At 44.0% G+C, this 22400-nt stretch overlaps 1 protein-coding gene and 1 long non-coding RNA gene across 5 annotated transcripts in view; one reads left to right on the top strand and one right to left on the bottom strand.

Annotated features, from left to right (window-relative positions):
- Positions 1 to 22400, top strand: part of Fhit (fragile histidine triad diadenosine triphosphatase) — a 1635415-nt gene that overhangs the window by 1597567 nt on the left and 15448 nt on the right. For all 4 annotated transcript variants that reach the window (XM_045135946.1, XM_045135948.1, XM_045135947.1 and 1 more), the window contains one exon: positions 16828 to 16926. In XM_045135946.1, coding sequence (XP_044991881.1) covers positions 16828 to 16926 — 99 coding nt within the window. The remainder of the gene's footprint in view (positions 1 to 16827; positions 16927 to 22400) is intronic.
- LOC123455315 overlaps positions 17872 to 22400 on the bottom strand; it is a 213767-nt gene continuing 209238 nt past the window's right edge. The window contains exons 2-3 of the long non-coding RNA XR_006633828.1: positions 20261 to 20328; positions 17872 to 18170 (exon numbers count right to left, since the gene is read on the bottom strand). This is a non-coding gene — a long non-coding RNA (uncharacterized LOC123455315). The remainder of the gene's footprint in view (positions 18171 to 20260; positions 20329 to 22400) is intronic.

Here is a 22400-nt window from a genome sequence, read left to right on the forward strand (position 1 = left end):
GATGTGGTTCCACTGGATCGAGAGGTATTGTGACTGTTAACGATAGGAGGTCACGTCACACTCTTCTCCAGAGAGTGGACTCGATACATCCTCCTACGCACAGGGCGGGGCTGACCCTGAGAGTCCAGAGCCTCGCTAGCCCACAGTGTTGCTAAGTGTATGTGTTGCTTGAATGTTCTCTCAGCTGGAAGTGCTGTTTTTACATTAATTTAATTCTGTGCTATGTGACACTAAGAGCTAGCCATAGAATCTAGGTCTAGAAGTTTGGAGAGGGAGAGACTGAATTTCTCCCAGAGAATACGCTCATAGCACATCTTGGCAGGAAGCCAGCAAGGTGTATTAGAGGGTACAAGGTTCTCACGTACAGTGTATTCAAGCCGTGGTCTGGGGTCCCTTGGAAGCACTATGGTAGAAAGGGTTCCAGGTTCCAGGGCCTTTAGTCGCAGCACTCGGGAGGCAAAGGTTGGAGGATCGCCATGAGTTCGAGGCCACCCTGAGAGCACATAGTGAATTCTAGGTCAGCCTGGGCTAGAGTGAGACCTTGCCTCAGAGAAACAAAAACCAAAGCAAACCAAATGTCAAAGAGATGAGTGGATTATAGTATGGTATAGTACTAATATATACCTTAATACCATAGTATTATAGTATTTAAAGATTTGCATTATGGGGTAAAGAGGTGGCTAAGTGGTTAAAGGTGAATGTTTTCAAAGCCTGATGACCCCATTTGGTTCCCCATTACCCATGTAAAGTCAAATGAACAAAGTGGCGCATGTGTCTGGGCTGTGTTTCCAATGGCAAGAGCTCCTGGTATTCCCATTGTCTCTCCCCATCTCCCCTTCCCCCTTTTTTCTCTCTCTTTTTCTCCTTGCAAATAAATACAAAGTTATCTTTATTTATAAAAAAAGAGATCTGTGTCAAATTCTGGTTCTAGGAGCAAGTGTTCTTCAAATATTTGTTTTGGGGTCTTTATGTGGAAACCTGAAATTATAAGAAGTTATTTCATTTTTTTTTTTTACCTTTTGTCTTTTAAAATACCCAGCCAACTGAACCCTTTTAAACTTCTGAGCTGCATCACAGTGAAATTAATTAAAAGACAAGGGTGCATGAAAGCGTTTCTTTTACGGGATTCCCATTCATGAAGTTTTTACTTCCAACAATAATACTCTCAGCTTGAATGGAAATTGCAAATATACCTCATTTTCCTTTCATGTGAAGCAACATCTACTTGATTATATCTACATCCCTGTCTCAGTTCTGCCTCTCTCCAATGCCTTATGAGTATTGTTGGTAATGAATAATTGGGAGGTAGGAAGCCCAGATACCTGAAGGAATCTCTCTTTCAGCACTATGTTTCAAGACACTCCGAACCCTAGAATTGCATTTTAATTTGTTACAGTGATAGAGAGAGAGAGAGAGAGAGTGTGTGTGTGTGTAAGCTATACAGAGGGGCTATTTTTGCAGAAACCTAGTATCTCTGTGGTTTATTCAGCTTTCTGGGTTATGGGCAATTTTAGGGTATATAAAAAGAACCATTGGCCCAATAACAAGGAACATTCAATTTCTTTCAAGTATGCTGGTTAAAAGGGAGAAGGAAGCACTTAAAATCCTTTGAGACAAAGATCTCTTGTCATGCCTGGTCAGCTCAGTGTGTTTCAGCTGCAGCCAAGGCTTTATGTCTTCATTAAAGCAGGTTTTTAAAGGAAATAGAGAATGGCATCTGAGAAAGATTGGCTCCTAATTTGTTTGTGTAACTCACTTGCACAGAACCTGATCTTCAAAGGGATTTGGAGAAGCTCCAGACAGAAATGAATGGATTCATAGGCAGATGGGGGAGAGGATCCACCTTACAGGACACACTTTTGTCACCTGAGGCAGAATGATGTTCTTGGAGAAAAAAACGGATCATGACTAGTCCAATGGAGTCATGAGTAACTTTGGAAACAGACTTTCCACTAGTCATTCTGCATCTGCTGATGTGTGGGTCCTCATGCCAGGCCCCTGGTTGGATGGTACTAGCCTACCTCTGCCAGCATTGGGTGGGCATGCACAGGAGTCGATGCCAGGCCATCTTTGTTCCACTTGTGCATGTAGCTCGCTGCTCACCTACTTTTCTGTACACGTTCCTATTGACAGTGTTAGGGTAAACCACTTGCCCTTTAAGCAAGCATGTCTGTCCAGGAAGCTGCACTGTCCGTGTTTGGAGGTGGTGCTAGGACTGGCCTGTCTTACCTGGCCTTTCCACCTTCACCTCCCTGGATCTGGGTGTACCATATCCCATCTGAGACCAGCTTACGGAAGAGTATGATGAGAATGTTGTGACAACAAACCTGTGGTAGTTTGACTGTGAACTTGTAAATATATGGCCCAATAGAATCATAGTTTTAATAAGGTTAAGCTTTCTGCTTAAGTCCCCAGCACCCTGCTGGAGGGGGTGTGTTACTGAGGGTGGATCTGATTTCAGCCCAAAGATGTATACGAAACAGTTTAAGCTCTGGCAGTTGCTGGTGGTATTCATGTTGAGTGGGTTCCTGGGTTCTTGCTCCAGAGGCCAGCCACAGTTCCCCGGAAGGTGCCCAGATGAGAGAAAGAATCACTCCCAGGAGATAGTTGAACAGCTCTTTTGGCTTATTGTCATGGAAATGGGTTTATAAGTATCTGAGGGCAAGGGGAAGGGTCCTAAGTGGGTTGGATGTACATGGTTCCTATGGGAACATTTGTTCCAGCACATAGGCAATGGAGGAAGGGGGTCAGGTGATCTAGGGTCTCAGGGGCATGGGCTGTGTGAAGGTATTGTCTGATAAGGAGTTTCCTAGGCAACTGGCTAAAGGTTACTGGGCAATGGGCAGAGCCTAAGTTCAGGTGTGCTAGGCTTGGAGAGGGAGTGGCCTCCTGTAGCCCAGGGGTCTTTAACGATGCCTGGAAGCTCAGGCCCATCTCCTGAAGGCTCCAGCCTGTGCTTGATAGTGCCTGACAATGTCAGTGACAATGACAACTCTGCTTGGATCTGTGAAAGGGAGCCAGCTTCATCCACCATTGATAAAATTTCCCTTAGAGCTACAGGCCTAATAAACCAGTTGTTCCGCCAAACTGTGTTTGGTTAGCTGTTTGTCCCAGCAAAGTCGAGCTGATTACAGCAATAGCACTTAGTTCTCCTTCTCTGCCTGAACTCCTGATTCTCCGCATCCTCGGTTTATATTCTGTGTGTGGTACACATGTTTGTGTACATGTGTTTGCATCTACGTGGGCAGGGGTGTATGTGGGGGTTATATGCATTCAAAGGCACTCCCATGCATTTGACAAGAGGTTAATGTTGGGAATCTTCCTCAGTCACTCTCCACCTTAGTTTTTAAATATTTTTTGATAACTTCCATGAATATAGACAATATGTCATGGTCATAATCCCTTTCTGCCACCCCTATTTCCCCCCTCCCCAATCCCCCTACCTGAATCCCTTTTTCTTTCCAACTAGTCTCTTTTCTATTTTGATGTCATCATTTTCCCCTCCTGTTTTGCAGGTTTACGTACATTGCGTCAGCCATTGCGAGGTCATGCACATCCGGGCCATTTTGGTGTGGGAGACAGCACTGTAAACACTCTTCCCTTCCTTTGGCTCTTACATTCTTTTGGCCAGCTCTTCTGCAGTGGTCCCTGAGCCTTGCAGGGTGTGGTACAGATGTTTCACTTAGTGCCAAGCACTCCACTGTCACCTCTTCTCAGCACATTGGTGAGCTTTGAGCCGCCCCAGTGGTCACTGCCATGTGAAGAGAGGAGCTCCTCTAACCAAAAGCGAGAGTAGCATGAATCCACGGGTGTAAACTCCCATCTTCTTTGTGATACCGTATCTTTACGCGAACCTGCAGCTCACCTCGACTAGCCAGCTAGAAAGCCACAGGGATTCCCCGTGTGCGCCTCCCGATCGGCGCGCGTCGCCCTGCCTGGCGTCCGCGGGGCTTGTTCTTGGGACTGCATGGCCAGCGCTCCACCGCTGAGCCTTCTCCGCGCTCAGTCATCATTTCCGCTTTTCCCAGGGCTTCCTGACCCTCATCAGTTCCCTCTGGCCAAGCGCGAGCCCTACAGTGCCTCTCTCTTGGGACGTGTTCATTGCGGACCCTCTCAGCTTAACGGCCCCTCCTCAGGGCACTTTCTCTTGCAGACCGCACTGGCTGCTCTCCTACTCTTTCCCCTCTCGTGGCAGAGACAGGTACAACTACAATGTGCCAAGTACAGGCTGGTGCTTCCCTTGTTCTCCCTGAACGGGAGATTACAACAAACTGTATTTCCTTTGTATCCGGTATTGTATGTGATTGAAAGATTATCTCAAAGTATAGCAGAGGATATTAAAACCATCATACGAAAGGGCTACACCATCTTGTGTAAGGTTATCCTATCCTGTAAGGGTAGGGTGTCTTCTGGAACCCGTCTCCCTTGGAAAAGTGAAGGATGACCCCTTGTTAGGAGCCTGTCTTAAGTCTCTCTCTGGGGTTGAATTCTGTCCATGCGGTCACTGTATTGTAACATACACTCTCATAACGTATGGGGGCGGCGTGATCTTTGTTGAATTCTGCAAAGAATGAGCTTCCAATGCTTGGGAACCAAGAACATGCAAAGCTCTGATCTGGGTCAGTTTTTCCCGAGGGGGTTTTGTGCTGAGAACAGTGACTTCAGCTTAGAATTCTGGGTTAAGGAGGAGCGGGAAGTCATGTCTGTGTGCATTGTGCACTGTGGGCTGGTCTGTCTTTTCTTGGCTATGTGTTAGCTTAGATTCAGGTAGGCCAGACATTCTGCCCTCGTAGGAGAGATTAACTTTGCTTGGAGAAGGTGCTTCCCAAGACTCTGTGAAGGTGCCTTTGAGAAAAGGAGCCATATGTAGCAGAAGCCAAAAAGAAACAAAGCGTTGAGGAGATTCAAGGGAAAGCAGAAAGTGGCCCTTTGCCTCTCCCCATCCCTCATCTGCGCCCCGCAGGCTGACATCCCCGCAGGATTAAAGAGGATGCTCCGGCTCAAGCGCCACTCCGAAACATGGGGAAAAGCTTACAGAACACGACTGGCTGAAGAAATTGCTTTTTGAATAAACGCTTCCTTCTGCGGAGCTTGTACTGTCACTGGCCGCACTTTCAGAAAGTGTTTCACTTCATCTCTCAGGAAGAATGGTTTTAGAAGCGGGAGGAGTGAGGAAATCAAGCTAGCAGAAATCTCCAGTCTCAGACACTTTACCAATTTCTCACCCACCGGAGAACCAGTAGAGGTTAGACAGGAATGAGGTCTGGGGTGAGGTGTTGGTGATTCACAATTACTTACTGAAAACTGCCTGGAGATGCAGTTTGCCCCTCAGAGGAGAAGTCCTGGGTGGCTCTTGATCCTAGTGACAGGAATTTGAGGGGCTCGTTGCCAATACACCATATGATATGCACTGATAATTTTTGATTGTCTCTGGATTCTTGTCTTATGAATTGAAAGAATGAAATCTATAGACCACAGGATAAGGTTCAGAAAAGGTCTTAAATCTTAGAGCTTTAAGAGAAGGGACAGTTAAGGGAAGGAAGGAAGGAAGGAGACAGCTTTTGCCCCGGGGAAGCAAGACGGGGCTTGGGAAGCCCAGAACTTAAGGGAAGGAAGCAAAGCAGAGATGTTGCCCAGGGAAGTGAGGGGGGAATATGGAGAAGCCATCCTTGAGACCTGGGCTGGGGCTTTTGATGTGAGCCTCATGGGTATTTTACTGGATTAGCCAGTGTAGTCCTGAGGTCAGATGTCTGGGGTCAGGAGTTCTGGAAAAGGGCAATCTTCCCAGAACCATAATTCTCTAGGAAGGGCTTTCTCAGAAGGGAGTGGAAGGACCCCCTGGAGGGGTGAGGTGTGGAAAGGCCAGACCCTCCTGACCTTTTCTGAACTTTAGTAAAGTGTAATGGCTTAGATTTTCCCCTATAGGCCCAGGGATATTCTCACATTTAGCCAAAAGAAAGCTATCTTCTTCATGGACCTGTCACCCTAAGCTGCATAGCCAAATTTTCTCTCCCACACTAGTTGACTTGTTGAGCAATTTTTTTTTTTTTTGGTTTTCGATTATTTTTTCCTTGTTTGCTTGTATTCTATGCTGTTGTAATACCATGTTTAAAAAAACAAAAGTTGGAGCAGGCGTGGCTGTGTACACCTTTTTTGTTTTGTTTTGGTTTTTCAAGGTAGGGTCTCTCTCTGGTCCAGACTGACCTGGAATTAGCTATGTAGACTCAGGATGACCTCGAACTCATGGAGATCCACCTACCTCTGCCTCCTGAGTGCTGGGATTAAAGGCGTGCACCACCATTCCGGGCAGTGTACACCTTTAATCCCAGCACTCGGGAGGCAGAGGTAGGAGGGCTGCTGTGAGTTTGAGGCCACCCTGAGACTTTATAGTGAATTCCAGGTCAGACTGGGTTGGAGTGAGACCCTACCTCAAAACAAACAAACAAACAAACAAAAACAAATCAACACAAGCAAAGGTCCAAAGAGGTTATTAGAGAGGGATCCCAGGTGTGCAGTGACAGTGTGACATGTGACCTTGGTTGAGAGATTATCCTTCCTGGGAGACACGAAGGTTTCCTGTGAGAGTGGGTGTGATGAATTGGCAGAGCAGGTGTGTGTAGAAGGAAAGTACAATTTAAGGACACGTTGAACAGATTGTTCCTGAAAGCCGAATGGTGTCAGACAGTAGGCAGTGAGGGTACCAAGTATGGTGGTTGAACGTGAAAGCATGTCCCCATAGCCTGAGGTGATTTTCATTAAGCTTGGAAGTTGAGAGTCCAGAAGTCTGTGGAGGAGGTATCACGAGGGGCAGATCTGGTGATCCAGCCCTGAGGTGTGTTCCGCGCAGTGGGGGGCTCTGGCTGTTCTTATCTGCTGTCTGTTCAGGTGGTGTCTCTTTCCCGTGCTTCTATGGAAGTGAGTCAATTTCTTCTGTCATTGGTAGTATTCTCCTGGATTCCACAAACCTGAGATGAACTCTTTCCTCCCATCAGCTGGTTCTGGTTGGGTGTTCATCCAGCAACAAAAAGTAACTAACACCAAGAAATATGTTATTGCAGTTGGTTTGTTTCTACCATAAATAAGGGAGTCAGGCAGGAAGACTTTTACCAGAGTAGAAATGCCTGAGTGCCTCTTACTAATTGAAGAGAAAAAAACAAATGCCAGTGAATGCAGTTGACCTCTCTTGTAGGCCAACGTACTGTTATAATGGGATGGTCTTCCAAAATGAGATCAGTCATGTCCCTTACGAACACACAGCTCAGTATAATAGGTGAACTGGAGGTTACTTTTCTCATTTCTGTGACAGATACCTGACCTCAACAACTTAAAGAAGGGAAGGCTCATTGTAGCTCACAGTTTGAGGAGGAACAATCTGCCATGGTGTCATCATTTTTTCTCTCCAATTATGCAGGTCTTGTGTAGGCAGCATCCACTGTGAGGCCATGGATACCAAGGCCACCTTGTATGCTTTGTGGCTCTTATATTTCCCCGTACCACCTCCTAAATAATTAAAGTGATTTTTTTTTTTTTGATGGAAGGTATGCATTGTAGCAAGCCTGAAATACCCACCTCAGTTTGTGCAGGTTTTATAGGATATATGGATTGTTATGATTCCATTCAGATGGTCACATAATAACTGGTATAAACTGTGATGCCTGCAACATCTCATTCGCTTTTCTAGCCACCAGCTTGACAATGTGATACTTTAATGGATAATTGGATAAGCAGTTGGGCTCAGTTATAGAACAGTGGTTTGGCATAATTGTTTTCCGGTACTGTGATTTTTCTCATTGATAGATACTTTAGGGGGTTAAAAATGCTTACATATCAACACTGTGTCCTCCTTGAGAGTGGGATACCACTAATGAATATAAAATCTTATTTCAGCATTTTGGCACCACTGGCAGCAGTTGAAAAAAATCACTTATTCAAGCAAGTTATGTTTAAGTCAAAGCTTTGGCAACTAATCAAATGATAAATGCCCTGTTGATTGCCTGAATTTCTCTCTATAATCATGCAAAGAACTGGCTTGGAACCTTTCTAGCATATAAAGACATTCAGAAGATGTCTCACAGGATTCCTCTTCAAAGGCCCTCAGAGCAGGGTGTGGTCCGCACACCTTTGATCCCAGCTCTTGGGAGGCAGAGGTAGGACGATTGCCCTGAGTTTGAGGCCAGCCTCAGAATACAGAGTGAGTTGTAGGTCAGCCTGGGTTAGAGTGAAACCCTATCTCAAAATAAAAAACCTAAAAATTAAATTAAAAACATCTATACATGATCAATTGTAGTTACACAGAAAACTACAGGAAATCTGGTTAGCTGAGAAAGCCAGCTGTGGACACACCCTTCCAGAATTGGCTGGCACATCCCATGGCTGCTAAAGATGTGACCATTGCCTCAGGGAGTCCCGCCTAGTCTCCTCACCATCTTAAAAGCCCTGAAGGATCATTCTCCTCCCAGAACACTCACACGGGGCTTTCAGTCCAGGTATGCTTCCCTGACTCAAATTACATACATGTGAAGCTGCCTTATGAAGTGATAAGTCCCTGGAAGATGAAGATTTCATAGGTTTATCTATTGATAGATGTGTCACTGATAAGACTTAGGACAGAGCCTTGCATATGTGCTCAATATATTAGTTGAATTGTAAGCTACAGAGAACCTAATCATTAAACATTAAAGATTTATTTTCATATCCAATGTAATTATTTTCCTGTCAAGAATTTATTTATATCAAGTCCAGTGTAAACAGAAACATCAGAAATGTTTTAAGCTTTCTCCTCTGAATATTGTTTTATAAGACTTATAACCACAAATATATTATTCCATTATAACAACCAAGTTTATATTCAGGTACTTGCTGCTTAAAGAACAGCATTAAATTGGCTTTCCTTCTTGTGAAAACAGTGTGACATTTACTACAGGTTAGCTCCAATTTTTTTTTTTTAAAGCACACATTTAAATTACTATGAATCATTCTTCCCACTGTATTCCATTACAGAGCCATAAAAGCATCAGTCACCTGGGCTGCTTGAGCATTGTATCAGGGAGTTAATCATCTCCGCACATGCCTTGAGCTAAGGCACTCAAGGCCCAGGAGGGAGCAGTGTCAAAATCCACACAGGCCAGCACTTCCATCAGAAACCCTCCCTGTTAACACTCCTTCCCCAAAAGTCATTTCAAGCAGATAAAGTAGGATGACTGCAGAAGCATTAAAAAAAAAAAATCTCTCTTCAAGATGGTGTAGTAACAGAATTCACTTGGAGGAGCCAATCCAGAGTGTTGAACGTGGATGGGAACTTTGGTTCAAGATTTGATAGACTCTGAAACCTTGTCAGGCAGCTTCCTCCCAAGAACAGAGCATCTCTGAGAACTGTTGTGACTTTTGTTGCCTCATTAGGAAAGAAACAGACATTCCACGCACCTTGGTGTGGCATCTTGTTGCAGGAATGTGCATTTAACTTGTGTGACTTGATGCAGGAAAGAGAGATGGAGGGAGACCTGCTTGCAGTGCCTTGAATTCTAGACACAGAAGTTTCAATTTATTAGAGAGAGAGAGAATTGGTGCTAGGGCTTCTAGCTAGTGTGAATGAACTGCAGATGCACACACCACCTTGTGCGCTTGTTGAACCTTGCGTGCATGTGACCTACGTGGGTTCTCGGGAGTCAAATCTGGGTCGTTGGGCTTTGTAGACAAACGCCTTAACCCTAAGCCCTCTCTCCATCCTAGAAGTGCTGATTTGCTCTGTACTGCTAAGAAAGGAACATGTTGCCAATCAGATTATGAAACATTGTGGGTGGTTATGGGTTATGCTTTTCTTTTTTAATATTTGTTTTATTTATTAGAGAGGGGAATGAGAATAGGCACACCAGGGCCATTAGCCACTAGAAATGAACTCCAGACTCATGCACCTCCTTGTGCATTTGGATTTATGTGGGACCTGGGGATTGAGCCTGGTCCTTTGGCTTTGCTGGTAAGCTCCTTAACGGCTAAGCCATCTCTGCAGCCCAGGTTATGCTTTATGAACTTTTTTCATGTTTTTTTTTTCTTTCTTTCTTTATTTGACAGAGAATGAGGGAGAGAGAGCAAGAGAGAGGTAATGAGTGTGCCAAGGCTTCCAGCCACTGCAAGGAACTCCAGATGCATGCACCCCCTTGTGCATCTATCTGGCTAATGTGGGTCCTGGGGAATCAAAGCTGGGTCCTTTGGCTTTGTAGGCAAATGCTTTAACCGCGAAGCCATCCCTCCAGCTGCATTTTTTTATTGACAATTTTCACAGGTGTTTGTAATGTATATAGGACATGATTTTACTTTAGAGATGTTAAAATAGGAAAAGATAGACCTTGGAACTCAGACACTGGGAACTAAAACAGTGCTTATGATTTGTGTGGCTGTCCATGTAATAATAAATAATAGTAGTCACAGAGTGTGTAACATGCCAGTTGGACATGGACAACCTTTTTATTTTTCATGATTCATAGGTAACAAAGATTGAGAATAACCCAGTTACCAAATGAGGCTGTGTTCTTCCTCTGACAGTTTTCCAAGTATCTTCTAAATTGAGTTACCAAATAAAATAAGGAAGCCCAGCTATATTTTAGTTAGTTGATTTTTGACAATTTTGTATGTGTATATAATGTGTCTTGACCCTTCATTACCTTCTCTTCTCTGCACCCTACTTCTACTGAAACACTTATTCTCTGTACCCTACTTCTACTGAAGCACTTATTCCTAACAGTCCTCTTTAGATGTTGATGTCTGTCTTGTTTTCTTTCTTTCTTTTTCCTTCTTCTTTTGGTGACCTGCTGAATTTCATTAAGGTTGCTTGAATAAGAAAGGGTCTGGAGAATCTCCCCTTCTCCTAACAACCAGTAGTTCCTCAGAGAGGAGAGGGGCTTGCCATGACACAGTGGTGGAAGACCCCATCTTATGGAGGGCTTGTGCGGACAACACAGGTGCTGTGAATTCAGGAGTATAAAGGCCAGGCCATGTCGGGAGGACACAGCTCTGGCTATTATTCTTTCCATCCCTTCTGCTGTGGGGATCCCTAAGCCTTGGCGGGGTGACACCAACATCCCATTGGGGCTGAGCGCTGGTATATTATTTGGAAAATATGGAATCCATTGTCCTAGGTTAATTTTGATTGCCTTGGACCCTCACCAATGTAGAAATTCTTATGTATGACTCTAGAAACGGATCTCAAGTTTATTCTCAGTCTTGGATGTTTCAATAGATTTAATTGCCATATATTTTCATTCTGATCATAACTTTTCATCTTTGACAGGGGAGATAGGTCCAAATGATCGTGTGTGTGTGTGTGTGTGTGTGTGTGTGTGTATACATATATATACATACATATATACATATATATGCATATATATACACACACATACATATATACATGCATATATATGCACACACACACACATATATACATACATACACATACATACACACTAAAAAACATGAAGAAGTCCATTGATTTATGCAAGCAATTCTTTGGGGTGGTCAGTGGTCACTATAAGGGAAACAGTGTATGTAGCCTAACTGTAACAATAATAATAGTAGCCAGCAATAGCATTAAACACTGTGTGTGTGTGTGTTTATGGGGAGGGAAACTGGAGAGAATGCAGAAAGTTAGTATCATACCTTATTTGTCATTGTTAATTACATTGTGGACTGTGTCATATCTTAGGAGGGTCATTGTTGGATGGTCTTTTAAAAAGTTTATTTATCATTGGGTGGTGGAGGGAAGGGAAGCGAGAGAATGGGCACACCACGGCCTCCAGCCACTGCCAACAAACTCCAAATGCATATGCCACCTTGTGCATGTGGCTTTATGTGGGTTCTGGTGAATAGAACCTGGGTCCTTTAGCTTTGCAGGTGAGTGCTTGAACTGCTAAGCCATCTCTCCAGCCCTTGATGGTCTTTCTTTGTTATGAAACCATTCATTTGTAGAATATGTGTGAGTCTTCTAGACCTTTTCAACTAGATGAGCAGGCCCCAGCACCCTTGTCATTGCAGGAAATCTTATCGCCCTGTAGGAAGGACACTGTCCAGTTCAGCTGGCTTGTGGCAATGCGGAGACAGTTTAAATGTCTGGAGTGCTAATAAGTGGTTTCCATGTTTCCTTTCTGGCAGCGTTAAGCAATCTGTAGGTTTATCTGCAGGTGAGACTCCCTCATCAATGCTCACTCAAGGTAGACAATACATTTAGATAAGCTTCTGCTTGAGATTGCTGTGTTGTCTCTTTATTAGACAGAGTTATAGCTCCCAGGTTCTCAGGCTGCTTTGGGGAAGTGGCTCATTTTCATTAACTTCACAGCATTTCATTTCCTCATCTTCTTGGTGGCTGTTGCAGGACACAAATCCCTGTCCTTGAAAAGACCAAAAACTGATTCAATAGCCCCTGGGCTGGTTAGCATCTCAGTGCTGCTGAGAAACACCGTGTGTCCCAGGCACCCTTTTGAACCCCAGGGTAAACAGAACATTAGCAGTGGCAGGTTGATGTGAGAGGGTTGACAGCTCATGAGGAACAGGCTTAAAGGGACGTGGTCTGGTGGCGCTCCACAGCCATGCTGTCTGCGTGAGTCCATCTAACCACCTTTACCAAACAGACACAAACCTTTCCCTTGTTCTCTAATGTTTATTGTACATATTTATTTAGTTGAGAGCGGGAAAATGGATGTTCCCGGGCCTCTTGCTACTGCAAGTGAATTCCAGATGCACGTGTCGCTTTTGTGCTTCTGCCTTTAAGCAGGTACTGAGGAATTGAACCCAGTCCAGCATGTTTGCAAGCAAGCACTTTTAACCACGGAGTCATCCCTTCATCCCTGTCCTCACTGTCTTAGTGAGCGCATGTTATGACTGCCTGCATAGCATTTATATTGCTGTGGCTGTTGTAGGTAACGTAGAGAAGCAAACTATGGCGCAGGAGGCAGAGAGGTGAGATGCAAATACCATGCCATGTTACAAGAGGGACCTGTACACATGTGGGGATTTTGTGTCCCTAAGGAAGGTTCTGGCCCCATGGATACAGGGTGACAACTATGTCTGTGAGCTCATGCCTACACACACAGACATCCTTCCCATAACAGTGTTGATCACAAAGGGCAGGGCACCTTGGAAGTGAATGAGAAGTTATGTTTGTGTCATTATCTTTGCATGTGTTCAAGTGCACCTGTGCATATACAGGTGTGTGTGGAGGTCAGAGGTCAATGCTGGGTGTCTTCCTAAGTTGCTGTCCACCTTATCTATGGACATAGAGCCTCTCATTGAACCCAGAGCTCACCCTTTGGGACAGAACACCTATCCATTTTGTCCCAGACATCTGCTTGTCACCATGTCACCATCCCACAAGTGCTGTGATTCTCGGCACATGACGCCACACCTGGCTTTCCTGTGAGCACCGGAGCTCCTAACTCACGTCTGTAGACGTGGGCATCAAGTGCTTTGCTGACTGAACCCATCTTACCTGTCTTGTTATTTAGTTTTTTAAATCCACAAACTCTATTCAATCAGCATCATTAATGATAACACTTTTAATTTATTTTTCTTGGTGATTCTAGTGGGCACTGTTGTAGTTACCTTCACATTGCTGGAACAAAGCTCCCAAAAAAAAAGCAGCTGGTAGGAGGAAAGGTCTTTATTCTGGCTTGCTTGAGGAGAAGCATCACGATGGCAGGGGAGAGCATGGCATGAGCAGAGGCTGGGCACCACCTCTGCCACGGCAGGTGGAAGACAGCAGCAGGAGAGTGAGCTGAGCTCTGACAAGGCACAGTTGGCTAGACCTGTCCTAAACCCATCCCCATCAACACACCTCCTCCAACAAGGCTCACCTCCAAAATGCCATTAATTGGGAGCCATGGATTTGGGACACTTGAGCTTATGGGGGCATCTGATTCAAACAACCATAGGTACCCAGGATTGGCAGTTCAGAAGAAAACCACCCACTCACATTTGGGCATTTGAAGAAGGACATCTCAGAAGTTTTAACAATCATGTACAATTGAATTTTGCTTATATGTTTAGTTTTATTTGTTTCCTAGTTCCCATAAACAACTTCTAAGTGTTGGCACAGTGTGACCATCTGTAAGTCATGGCAAAAACAGAAGGCCGCCTAATAACCAGGAAGCATTAATGTTCTAAATGATTTGGGTTCATCTGGTCTGAGCTGGGTTGATGAGGCCACTTAATGCTGGGTTTCTGGGCCTTCCAGTAGCAATACCACGGTGGGAAGGCCATCTTTTCTGGGCCTGGCATTGTTCTTTATCACCGCATTGAGTTGTTACAAGATGGATTTATAACAGACCTGAAGGTAGTATCAAAATGAAAATGGGTTCTGGACTAGAATAGCAATCCCATTTGACTTGCCTGTAGCAACTGCGTCATATCTGCCTGTGCAAGAAGGAAATGACTTGCTAATGTGGTTTCCTCCCACTGAGGAGAATTAAATCCATGCGGTAAAATGTAAAACCAGGGTGCTGGCAGCCAGGTTCTGAAAGGAAGATCCATGACCCTCATAAAGATTTTTGTGGCCCAGTTCTATGTTAATGAAGCTAGTTTAGTCACTGTGGAAACAGCTAGCAGGAGAGCCAGGCTATTGTTCCTTCGCTGTTTTTCCTTCTGCATCAAAGTTTGCTCGGAAACAAATGGGAAAACTTCTGCACCTGCTGAAGGCTGCCCAGAGTGGGCTTCCTGGGTTACGTTGTTTGGAATGTGAGAGAGCAACTTGCCTACTTTGGTTCATAGCATTTTGGCAGACTTGGCAAGGTTATTTTTTAAAGAATCCAGCCTGAGGGTGAATACTTATGTGGTGAAGTGGGAACGGTACCTGTGGAGTCATCCATCCATTATAAAGATTCTCCAAGGTAGATAAGGGAGAACTGCTGGGGACAGTGCTGGCATGTACCACCGTTGCATAGCTAGGTGATCTTTCTTATGTGGTCCTTAGTTTTGTCCTGGAGAAATGGGGTTAAATAGTGCTTATGGGAAACGGGATTAAATGAAGTCAGGCAATCAGAGACACTGCCTCTCACATCTTAAATGCTGGCTGTCATTGGTGGCACTGTTAGGTCATTTCCATCAATCAGCACATTCATTGCCCAGTGTTTCTTGTGAGTATCTTCTTCCTTCAGTATGTGACAGTATAGATGAGTCCCACAGAGGAATGGCAGTCTGGTAATGAAGTGGAATTGTAACAGAGTCCTGAATACTTACTCTCTCTGATAGAATGGGCATTTTATGAGCTCTCAAAGAAAATCTAAGATGTAGTCTAGATTATAATATATATGTTTATATATACATATACACATACACACACACATACATATACACATACAAAGGATGTTATAAGGAGGAAGTCAATTGACTAAGACCCCCAATTGTTAATTTTGTAAGTTGTTTTGTCATATAGTTTCTTTGTTATAGAAACATTTAAATTCATATACTTGCAGTTTCTTCAAAGAAATTTGGACAAAAGTAAAGAACATAGAGGAACAAATACACAAAATAAAACACAATGAATTTATTCCCAACTTGGCCAAACTGGAGAAAGTCCCGCGGTTTTTTCCCACATTCTCTGTAGCAGAATTATACTTTCATAGAAAACGTAAGGGGGAAATAGGCTTGTGATAATATAGGAAGTAAGGAGTCTGTGGACCCTTTCCTGGGAGACAGATACCTGCTCTGGCTTGTACCAGTCCTCCAGTCTTTTCTTCTCTCACATGAGATTTCTGGGAAAATCGTAATTCTTTGGGGTTCCTTTCTTTAACGGTTGGCAGCCATAGGGGCGCACTCGAGTTCTCGCTGTGGGTGATCTCCTCCGCCAGGGCAGCTACACGTCATGTCTTTGGCTGTGTAGTTTCTCTGAATGGAAATGCTATTTCTTACTATGACCTTGGTATTCTTATTACTGTACATTTGCTTAGTTGGTTCCCAGCACAAAGCTGCTCAGAGCTCATAGAAGAGAGGTTCAGTCAAAGGGAGCATCAAGTAACCATTGGCCCGCATGGACGACTGTTGGGGGTTCATAAGTGAAAGGAGCCTGACCTATGGAAGGAGAGGTCATGAGAGCGCAGGGCACTGTGGTGAACTGCTCAATCGGCCCTCAGCAGTCTTCTGCCTTCCCTACTCACTGCGTCCCGTCACCAGTAAACAGGCCACGGTGCCACCTGACCTGGCTATTTTATTTCTTTCAACTTTTATTGGCAAACTTTATAACTGATGCCATGATCATAGACCCCTCCCAAACTCCCCCCTCCACTGAATCCCTTCTTATTTCCAACTAGTCTTTTCTCTTGATGTCACCACTTTTTCTACTACTATGCAGGAAGCACTGGCCACGGTGAGGTCATGAATAGGAAGGTCACTTTGTGCCTGGAAGACAGTGTTGTAAAAGTCAATTCTTAGGGGCAGTTCTCTGCTTTGAAAATTTAGCAATGAATGTAATTGAAACATGTGTACCCACGTGCCTCTAAACTACAAATTATTTTTCTTAGCATGTTGTGGTGAGGAAAGATGACAGGAACATAAAACATATGTAAAAGTTAATATTCAACAACATATAGAGAAATGTCTCTTGATATATACGTCCCTATTAGCTTAGTGAATGCTGTCAATTCACCCAGTTAGGGTGTCAAAGCCAAAAAAAAGGGTGACTGTGTCATTATTATTCAAGGTGTGGTGGTGAAGTAGGGAGAAAGCATCATTCTTGTTGTTGCTTAAACTGAAAATTACATGCAGCCACCCCTCTACCCTATATTAGTGCAAGGCATCTCAAAGAGTCTATGATGAGCACGCTCCATGTCTTCTTTTCTCTCTCTCTAGCTCCAGAAACATGACAGAGAGGACCAGGACTCCCCAGCTTCCTGGAGATCTGAGGAGGAGATGGCAAAGGAGGCAGCCGAGCTGAGGCTCTACTTCCAGGTACAGACGGGCGGCGTGTGTCACACACACACCAGGGGTGTTCGAGAAAAGGCCTGTGCTAGGAAAGTGGGAACGGGATAAAGCACGGGCCCCCCATGGGTCCCCTTCAGCACAGGGATGCCTATTTTGATGAATCAGACTAGAATTTTTTTCAGTTCAGCCAGGGCAGGTTAATATCTCTGTTCTTTGGGCCAGAGGTTATTATTATGAAGGGAAGAGTTTTCCTAAGGCGCCTGATTCTTTGTGCTTGCTGGAAGGACTTGGGGAAACCTTGGCGGGGAGGGGGCAGGGTGTGAGATGGCCGATCTTGGTTGCTGTGAAGTGGAATTTATTTCCTATGACTCATGATTGCCTCCTTCTGCCACTCTTGTGTCTGTTTCTCTTCTGTCGTTCTGGGTCTCTGGCTGTTTAGAAGCTTAGGCCTCGGGTAGAACTCGCTGTATGTATTCACTAGGTTAAACCTTGGGAAAGTCCTGCTTTAAAGACCTGGAGAAAAAAGAGCTTTCATACCATGTGCAGAGATTTGTGGATCTTCAGAAATTTGTTGCTTGGTAGCCTGCTTTGTTATGAGGTGGAGTGCTATTTCAGTGTTCATGGTTTAGCTAAACCCTTTTCACAAGAACAAGGGGAAATTATGGTACTTCATTAGATTATACTCTAGTGTTAATTTATAAGTTAAGCTTTATTGCATGTATAACATAAAATATGTAGGGAGTTTGGGACAACTCGTGCTTTCAGGCATATACTGTGGGTCTTAAACTGAATACTCCACAAGTAAAGGGAAAAATAAGGCATGCTATTTTCATTTTGAAATCTGTTTAATAGATACTTAAATATGTGTATCCATTGGACTTTCTCCCCTTGGCTCTCCTTTTAAAGTACTGTAATTATACACTGATCCACTGGCCCCCCGCGCCCCCCAGCTTTCTCCTGTGAGTGATTCAAAGGCTGATGGTCTCTGACGCCTCTGCCAGGTGTTGTCACCTCCGTAGGGAAAAGTCATTGACAAGGAAAAGAACCCACAGGTTTGTTGAGAAATTTGGGCAGGTGGTTTAGCAAGCACATTTTAATGGAGAGTTTTGCAAGGCTTAGTCAGGGGTAGCTGGCGTCCTCAGCGTTAATGGGGGTGACGTCTCTGCGATCGCATCAGCTCTGTTCTTAGCTTGCCTGTAGGGACATGGCGTGGTGTAACAGCAGCCGTCTTTCATATTTTCTTTTTAAACTTTTCCACTGTTGTCTTCTTTCTGTGTATGAAAAGAAATAATTAATAGATGACCATGGGTGTGATCACAAACCTCCTTCTAATCTGTTACTTCTACAGAAAGCTAGTGTGGCATTTGGGACTGTTCAAAAGGGTCCCAGCACTTCTAATTTGATTTCCTAAGGTCTTAATGTTTTCTGGATTTCTCATGACGTGGGTATTTAGAGGAAGAGATGAGAAAGATAGGTCTATATTAGGAGAAGGCCTCTAGAGATTTGATGGAGACTTAAATGTTCAGGAATCTCGGTTTATAAGTTTCTCTGAGTTTTTGCTTATTTCTTGCCTTAAGCCCTGACATCACCTGTCTTCCAGGTTAGCACATTGAATTTGTAATTCCTACTGGAAAGATGCCTGCCTATGGTTGTATGATTCATTCCAAACCCTTTCCTTTTTAATACATTTTCCCCCTTCTCATGGTCTCCTTTCTAGTTTTTTAAGAACTTTGTACACATGCACACTCACTTATATACATACATTTGTAAGCTAGATTTACATATGAGAGAAAACTTTGTGACTTTTGTCTGAGTTACCTTGGGCCAGGAGTAGAATGGCTGTGTCACATGGTAAGTTCCTTTTTAGTTTTCAGAACCTATCACACGTTTAACTTCCATAGTGCCTGTACCAGTTTGCACTCAAGGGGAGGGCTTTGCTTCCTCTTTAAAAATATTTCATTTGTACCATCCTGTGCATGTAGCTTACATGGGTACTGGGGGAGGGGGTCCTTAAGCTTTATAGGCAAGCACCTTCATGCTAAGCCATTCCAGACCTCTTTCTTCCTCCTAATGATAGATTCCATCTGTACCCAGTTAGAATGACTCAAGATGTTGAACACTTCCTATGTTTCTTCTTTTGAGAAGAAACCAGCTTTTCGTCCCTGAAGTTAACCCACTAGATCATGGTATATTATCTTAGTTTGGGTCTGTGTTCATCAGAGGAATTAGTCTGTGGTTTTAGTGTCAGGACAATATTGGCTTCTAGATTTCATTCAAGTTTGTTTTAGTAACTTTAATTTTCCACCTTGTTCCTATAGTCTCTATTTCTCTCATTCTTTGGACTCTTGGGTAGCTTGTCTTGTTCCCCTAGAGCCTTCAAATACAGGGCTAGGTTATATGTGTCTGTTGGCTGGCAAGCAAAATTGCCATGGTCCCTTCCTCTGCTATGTATGAGCTTCCACTTCACCCCGACAGGCTTCTACCCAGAAGTCCTTAAATGCTTTCTTAGTAAGGTTACTGAGTCCTTTAATGGATAATCAATGAAGTAAGGGTCTCTGCCTGGATGCAGCAGCCTGGCTAGAAGGAATCGCTCTTTTATGCTAGGAGGCCACGTTCATTCACCCTATGACACTGGATTGCATGGACACCCTTATTGCCTGCCCTGGAGGTGGGTTGTTTTAATTGATATTTGTCTCTCTAAATCAGGGAGTACCACATACAAATAAGGGCCTGGAAATGAGACACTTCCCTTTAGACACTAGTATCCTGGATTATCCCGCTTGGTTCTTTGATTCCTATTCTTCCCATCAAATTTGTTTATATACTTGTTGTTGATATAAAAACTCCAATGACCTTGGCCTCTGAGCTTTCTGACTGTTCCCCCAGGAGTGTATCAGTATTGGGCAGGGTGAATTGAAGCAGCTGGTAGGCACCACTCTACTATAAAGCCACGTCTCAGTCTTGTCAGGAATGATTCCAGGGTCTCATGTGAACACTGCAGATCCAAATGAAAATCTATGCTCTTTGTCCTTCTGTGGACCCGCTCTCGCAGCGTCCCTCATGGACATCTTTTAGGCTGCTCACTAATCCACTGGTCTCTTTGGTTTCCCAGGGAGGACCTCTCCTTCCTCCCACACTGCATCTATGGAGTAGGAGCCATAGTGGCCCATTGACTTTGGAACAGTCAACTGTTTCTCTAACTTCATGCATTCCTAATTTTAATTCCTTGATTCATTTTTGGAATTTTAGTCCATTATCTTGAATTGCATAGCTTAGCCTCAGTGAAAAGAAAGGCTAACTATCATTGGTGATTAGCACTAAATGTAAAGGAAAAACAGTGCGGCTACATAGAGTTGCTTACCTGTAGCTACTAGGGTATTCTCTATCTTCTGGAAATCAACGCCAGGCTTGTTAGGTAGGTATTCATTTCTAGAAAGACAATAACCCATTCAGTAAAGGTTCCAAACAATTATCTTCAATAGCAATATGATTTCTACATTTGCAGGAAGTCCATGGGAGGTGAGAGTGAACGCTCACCCCAGTACTTCTTCATTAGCCATGTACAGAAGCTGTGGTCCATATGGGAAAACCAGACTCTTATCTCTGGGGCTGGTGGCTCCCACCTGGCTAGAAGACAGTAGGCCAGGTACACATGTAGCTTGATCAGCTCTCTGTGAAACCACTCTGCCTGCCAAGAGTCCTGTTACTTAGCAAAGGATCACAGGGAAGAATGGGAAACACTTATATACCAGTAGCACTAGAGATAAAGGGCCATAGACATAGCCCATTGCTTGTTTTGGGCAGAGGCAAGTAGAAATGCCCGCTCCGTGTTTTCTTTATGCAGAAACCCTGGGTTTTAGTCATACGCTGTGTCCCTTGCTTATCAGGCAAACACTTTCCGCAGTGCGCAGAGAGGTCAGCAGCCCACTGGATGGAGCTGCAGTTGCCCCTCTGACAGGCCCATGACGAGCCTGGAAACCTTTGGTTCCAGTAACTCAGCGTTTGCTTTCTGCCTTGGTGAATTTATGCGTTGGCTCCCTGAACACAGAGCACATTTCCGGGATCGGTTTTGCAATGGCTCTTTTAGTCTTTCTAAATCACATTAGATGACAGCACATCTGCATTTATTATCTAAGCTTGCCTACTTGCCGGAGCATGGGAGTTCTCTCTGTAGGTCTTTAACACTTGGATTTGCTGCCAGTATACATCAGCGGTAGGTCGCCTCCCTAATTTTAATCCAGCCGCGTCCACACCCACAGGGGAAGATTTTTTTTTTTTTGTCAACTCCTTTCCCCACTGGAACTGAGTGATGTATGGTTTTCAAGTGTGTAAGCATCACCCCCAACTCTGACGGCAAGTAGAGCAGGTCCCCACACCCTGTTGTGTTGGCAGAGACTGTCAGTAATTCATCAAGCTCTCCCCCACGTCATTATTTTATAGATAATTGGTTGCTTCTCAGTTACTCATAACAGAGCAGTGCAATTTCAAAGCTACTGACTCAGCCCAAAACAACATTATTAGTAGTTATAGATACACTGTCGAGGGAAATTTTGACACCAATATTAAGTGTTTTGTTTTGTTTTTTAAGTTCAGCCACTGGACAGTTGTGGCTGATGAGAAAGGAGATACCTGCTTATTCAATACATGCTCTGGAATGTAAATCGGGCCTTTCAAAATGCCCCCCACTAACCTTAGAGTGTGTCTACCCTTCACACAAACAGCCTGTGGTGGGAATGTCTCAGGGAGTCCATCACAGTACATTTGAGAGACGGCCTTCAACTCCAGTTCCCATAGGGAGGGAACAGGTCTCATTATCTACCAACTGATATGATCACAGATGTAAGATTAAAGTAGCTTGAATATGTTCAAAAACTGCCAGAAAAAGCCCCACTGTTGTCAAAGAAGCAGAGGTTTCACTTCTTTTCCTTCCAATGAGTTTGGATTCTAAAATCGAATCAGAGTTGCAAGGACTGTATTACATGGGTTACATAAACATAAATGAAGCCCCTAGCGCTTTTGGGAATCAGCTTATGTAATGTCCTACTAAATGAGTTTCCTTTACACATAAAGGTGACCATACAAACATACTGGATGCCTATCTATGAGGCAGTCCACCCAAAGATTCAGAATGTTCTGCCAGTTTAATTTGATTGGTTCTAAAATGTTTTACTGAGAACCAACTTCCTCTAACACGGTCCCACTGGTTTAGGCTACCAGTAATGGGGAACTCTTCCACCAAGTCGGAGTTAAATGTAGCCCTCATGAATCTTGGAACGACTTGGTCCATCAGCACAGAAATATTTTCAGAGCAGAAAAATCCAAAAGTAACAAGTGTTTTGGGCTTTTAACTTACATCTTGTAAAATGGGAATATCATAAAGCCACACCTGCCATCCTCATGTCCAGAAATGGATGGCTGCACATGATTCCATGCGGTGTCCCCTTAGTGCCAAACTACTTTCTTTCCAGTATGTTATTTCTGTCTTTGCTCTGGCTAGAAGG

The sequence above is a fragment of the Jaculus jaculus genome, chromosome 16, assembly GCF_020740685.1.
Source record: "Jaculus jaculus isolate mJacJac1 chromosome 16, mJacJac1.mat.Y.cur, whole genome shotgun sequence".
NCBI lineage: Eukaryota > Metazoa > Chordata > Mammalia > Rodentia > Dipodidae > Jaculus > Jaculus jaculus.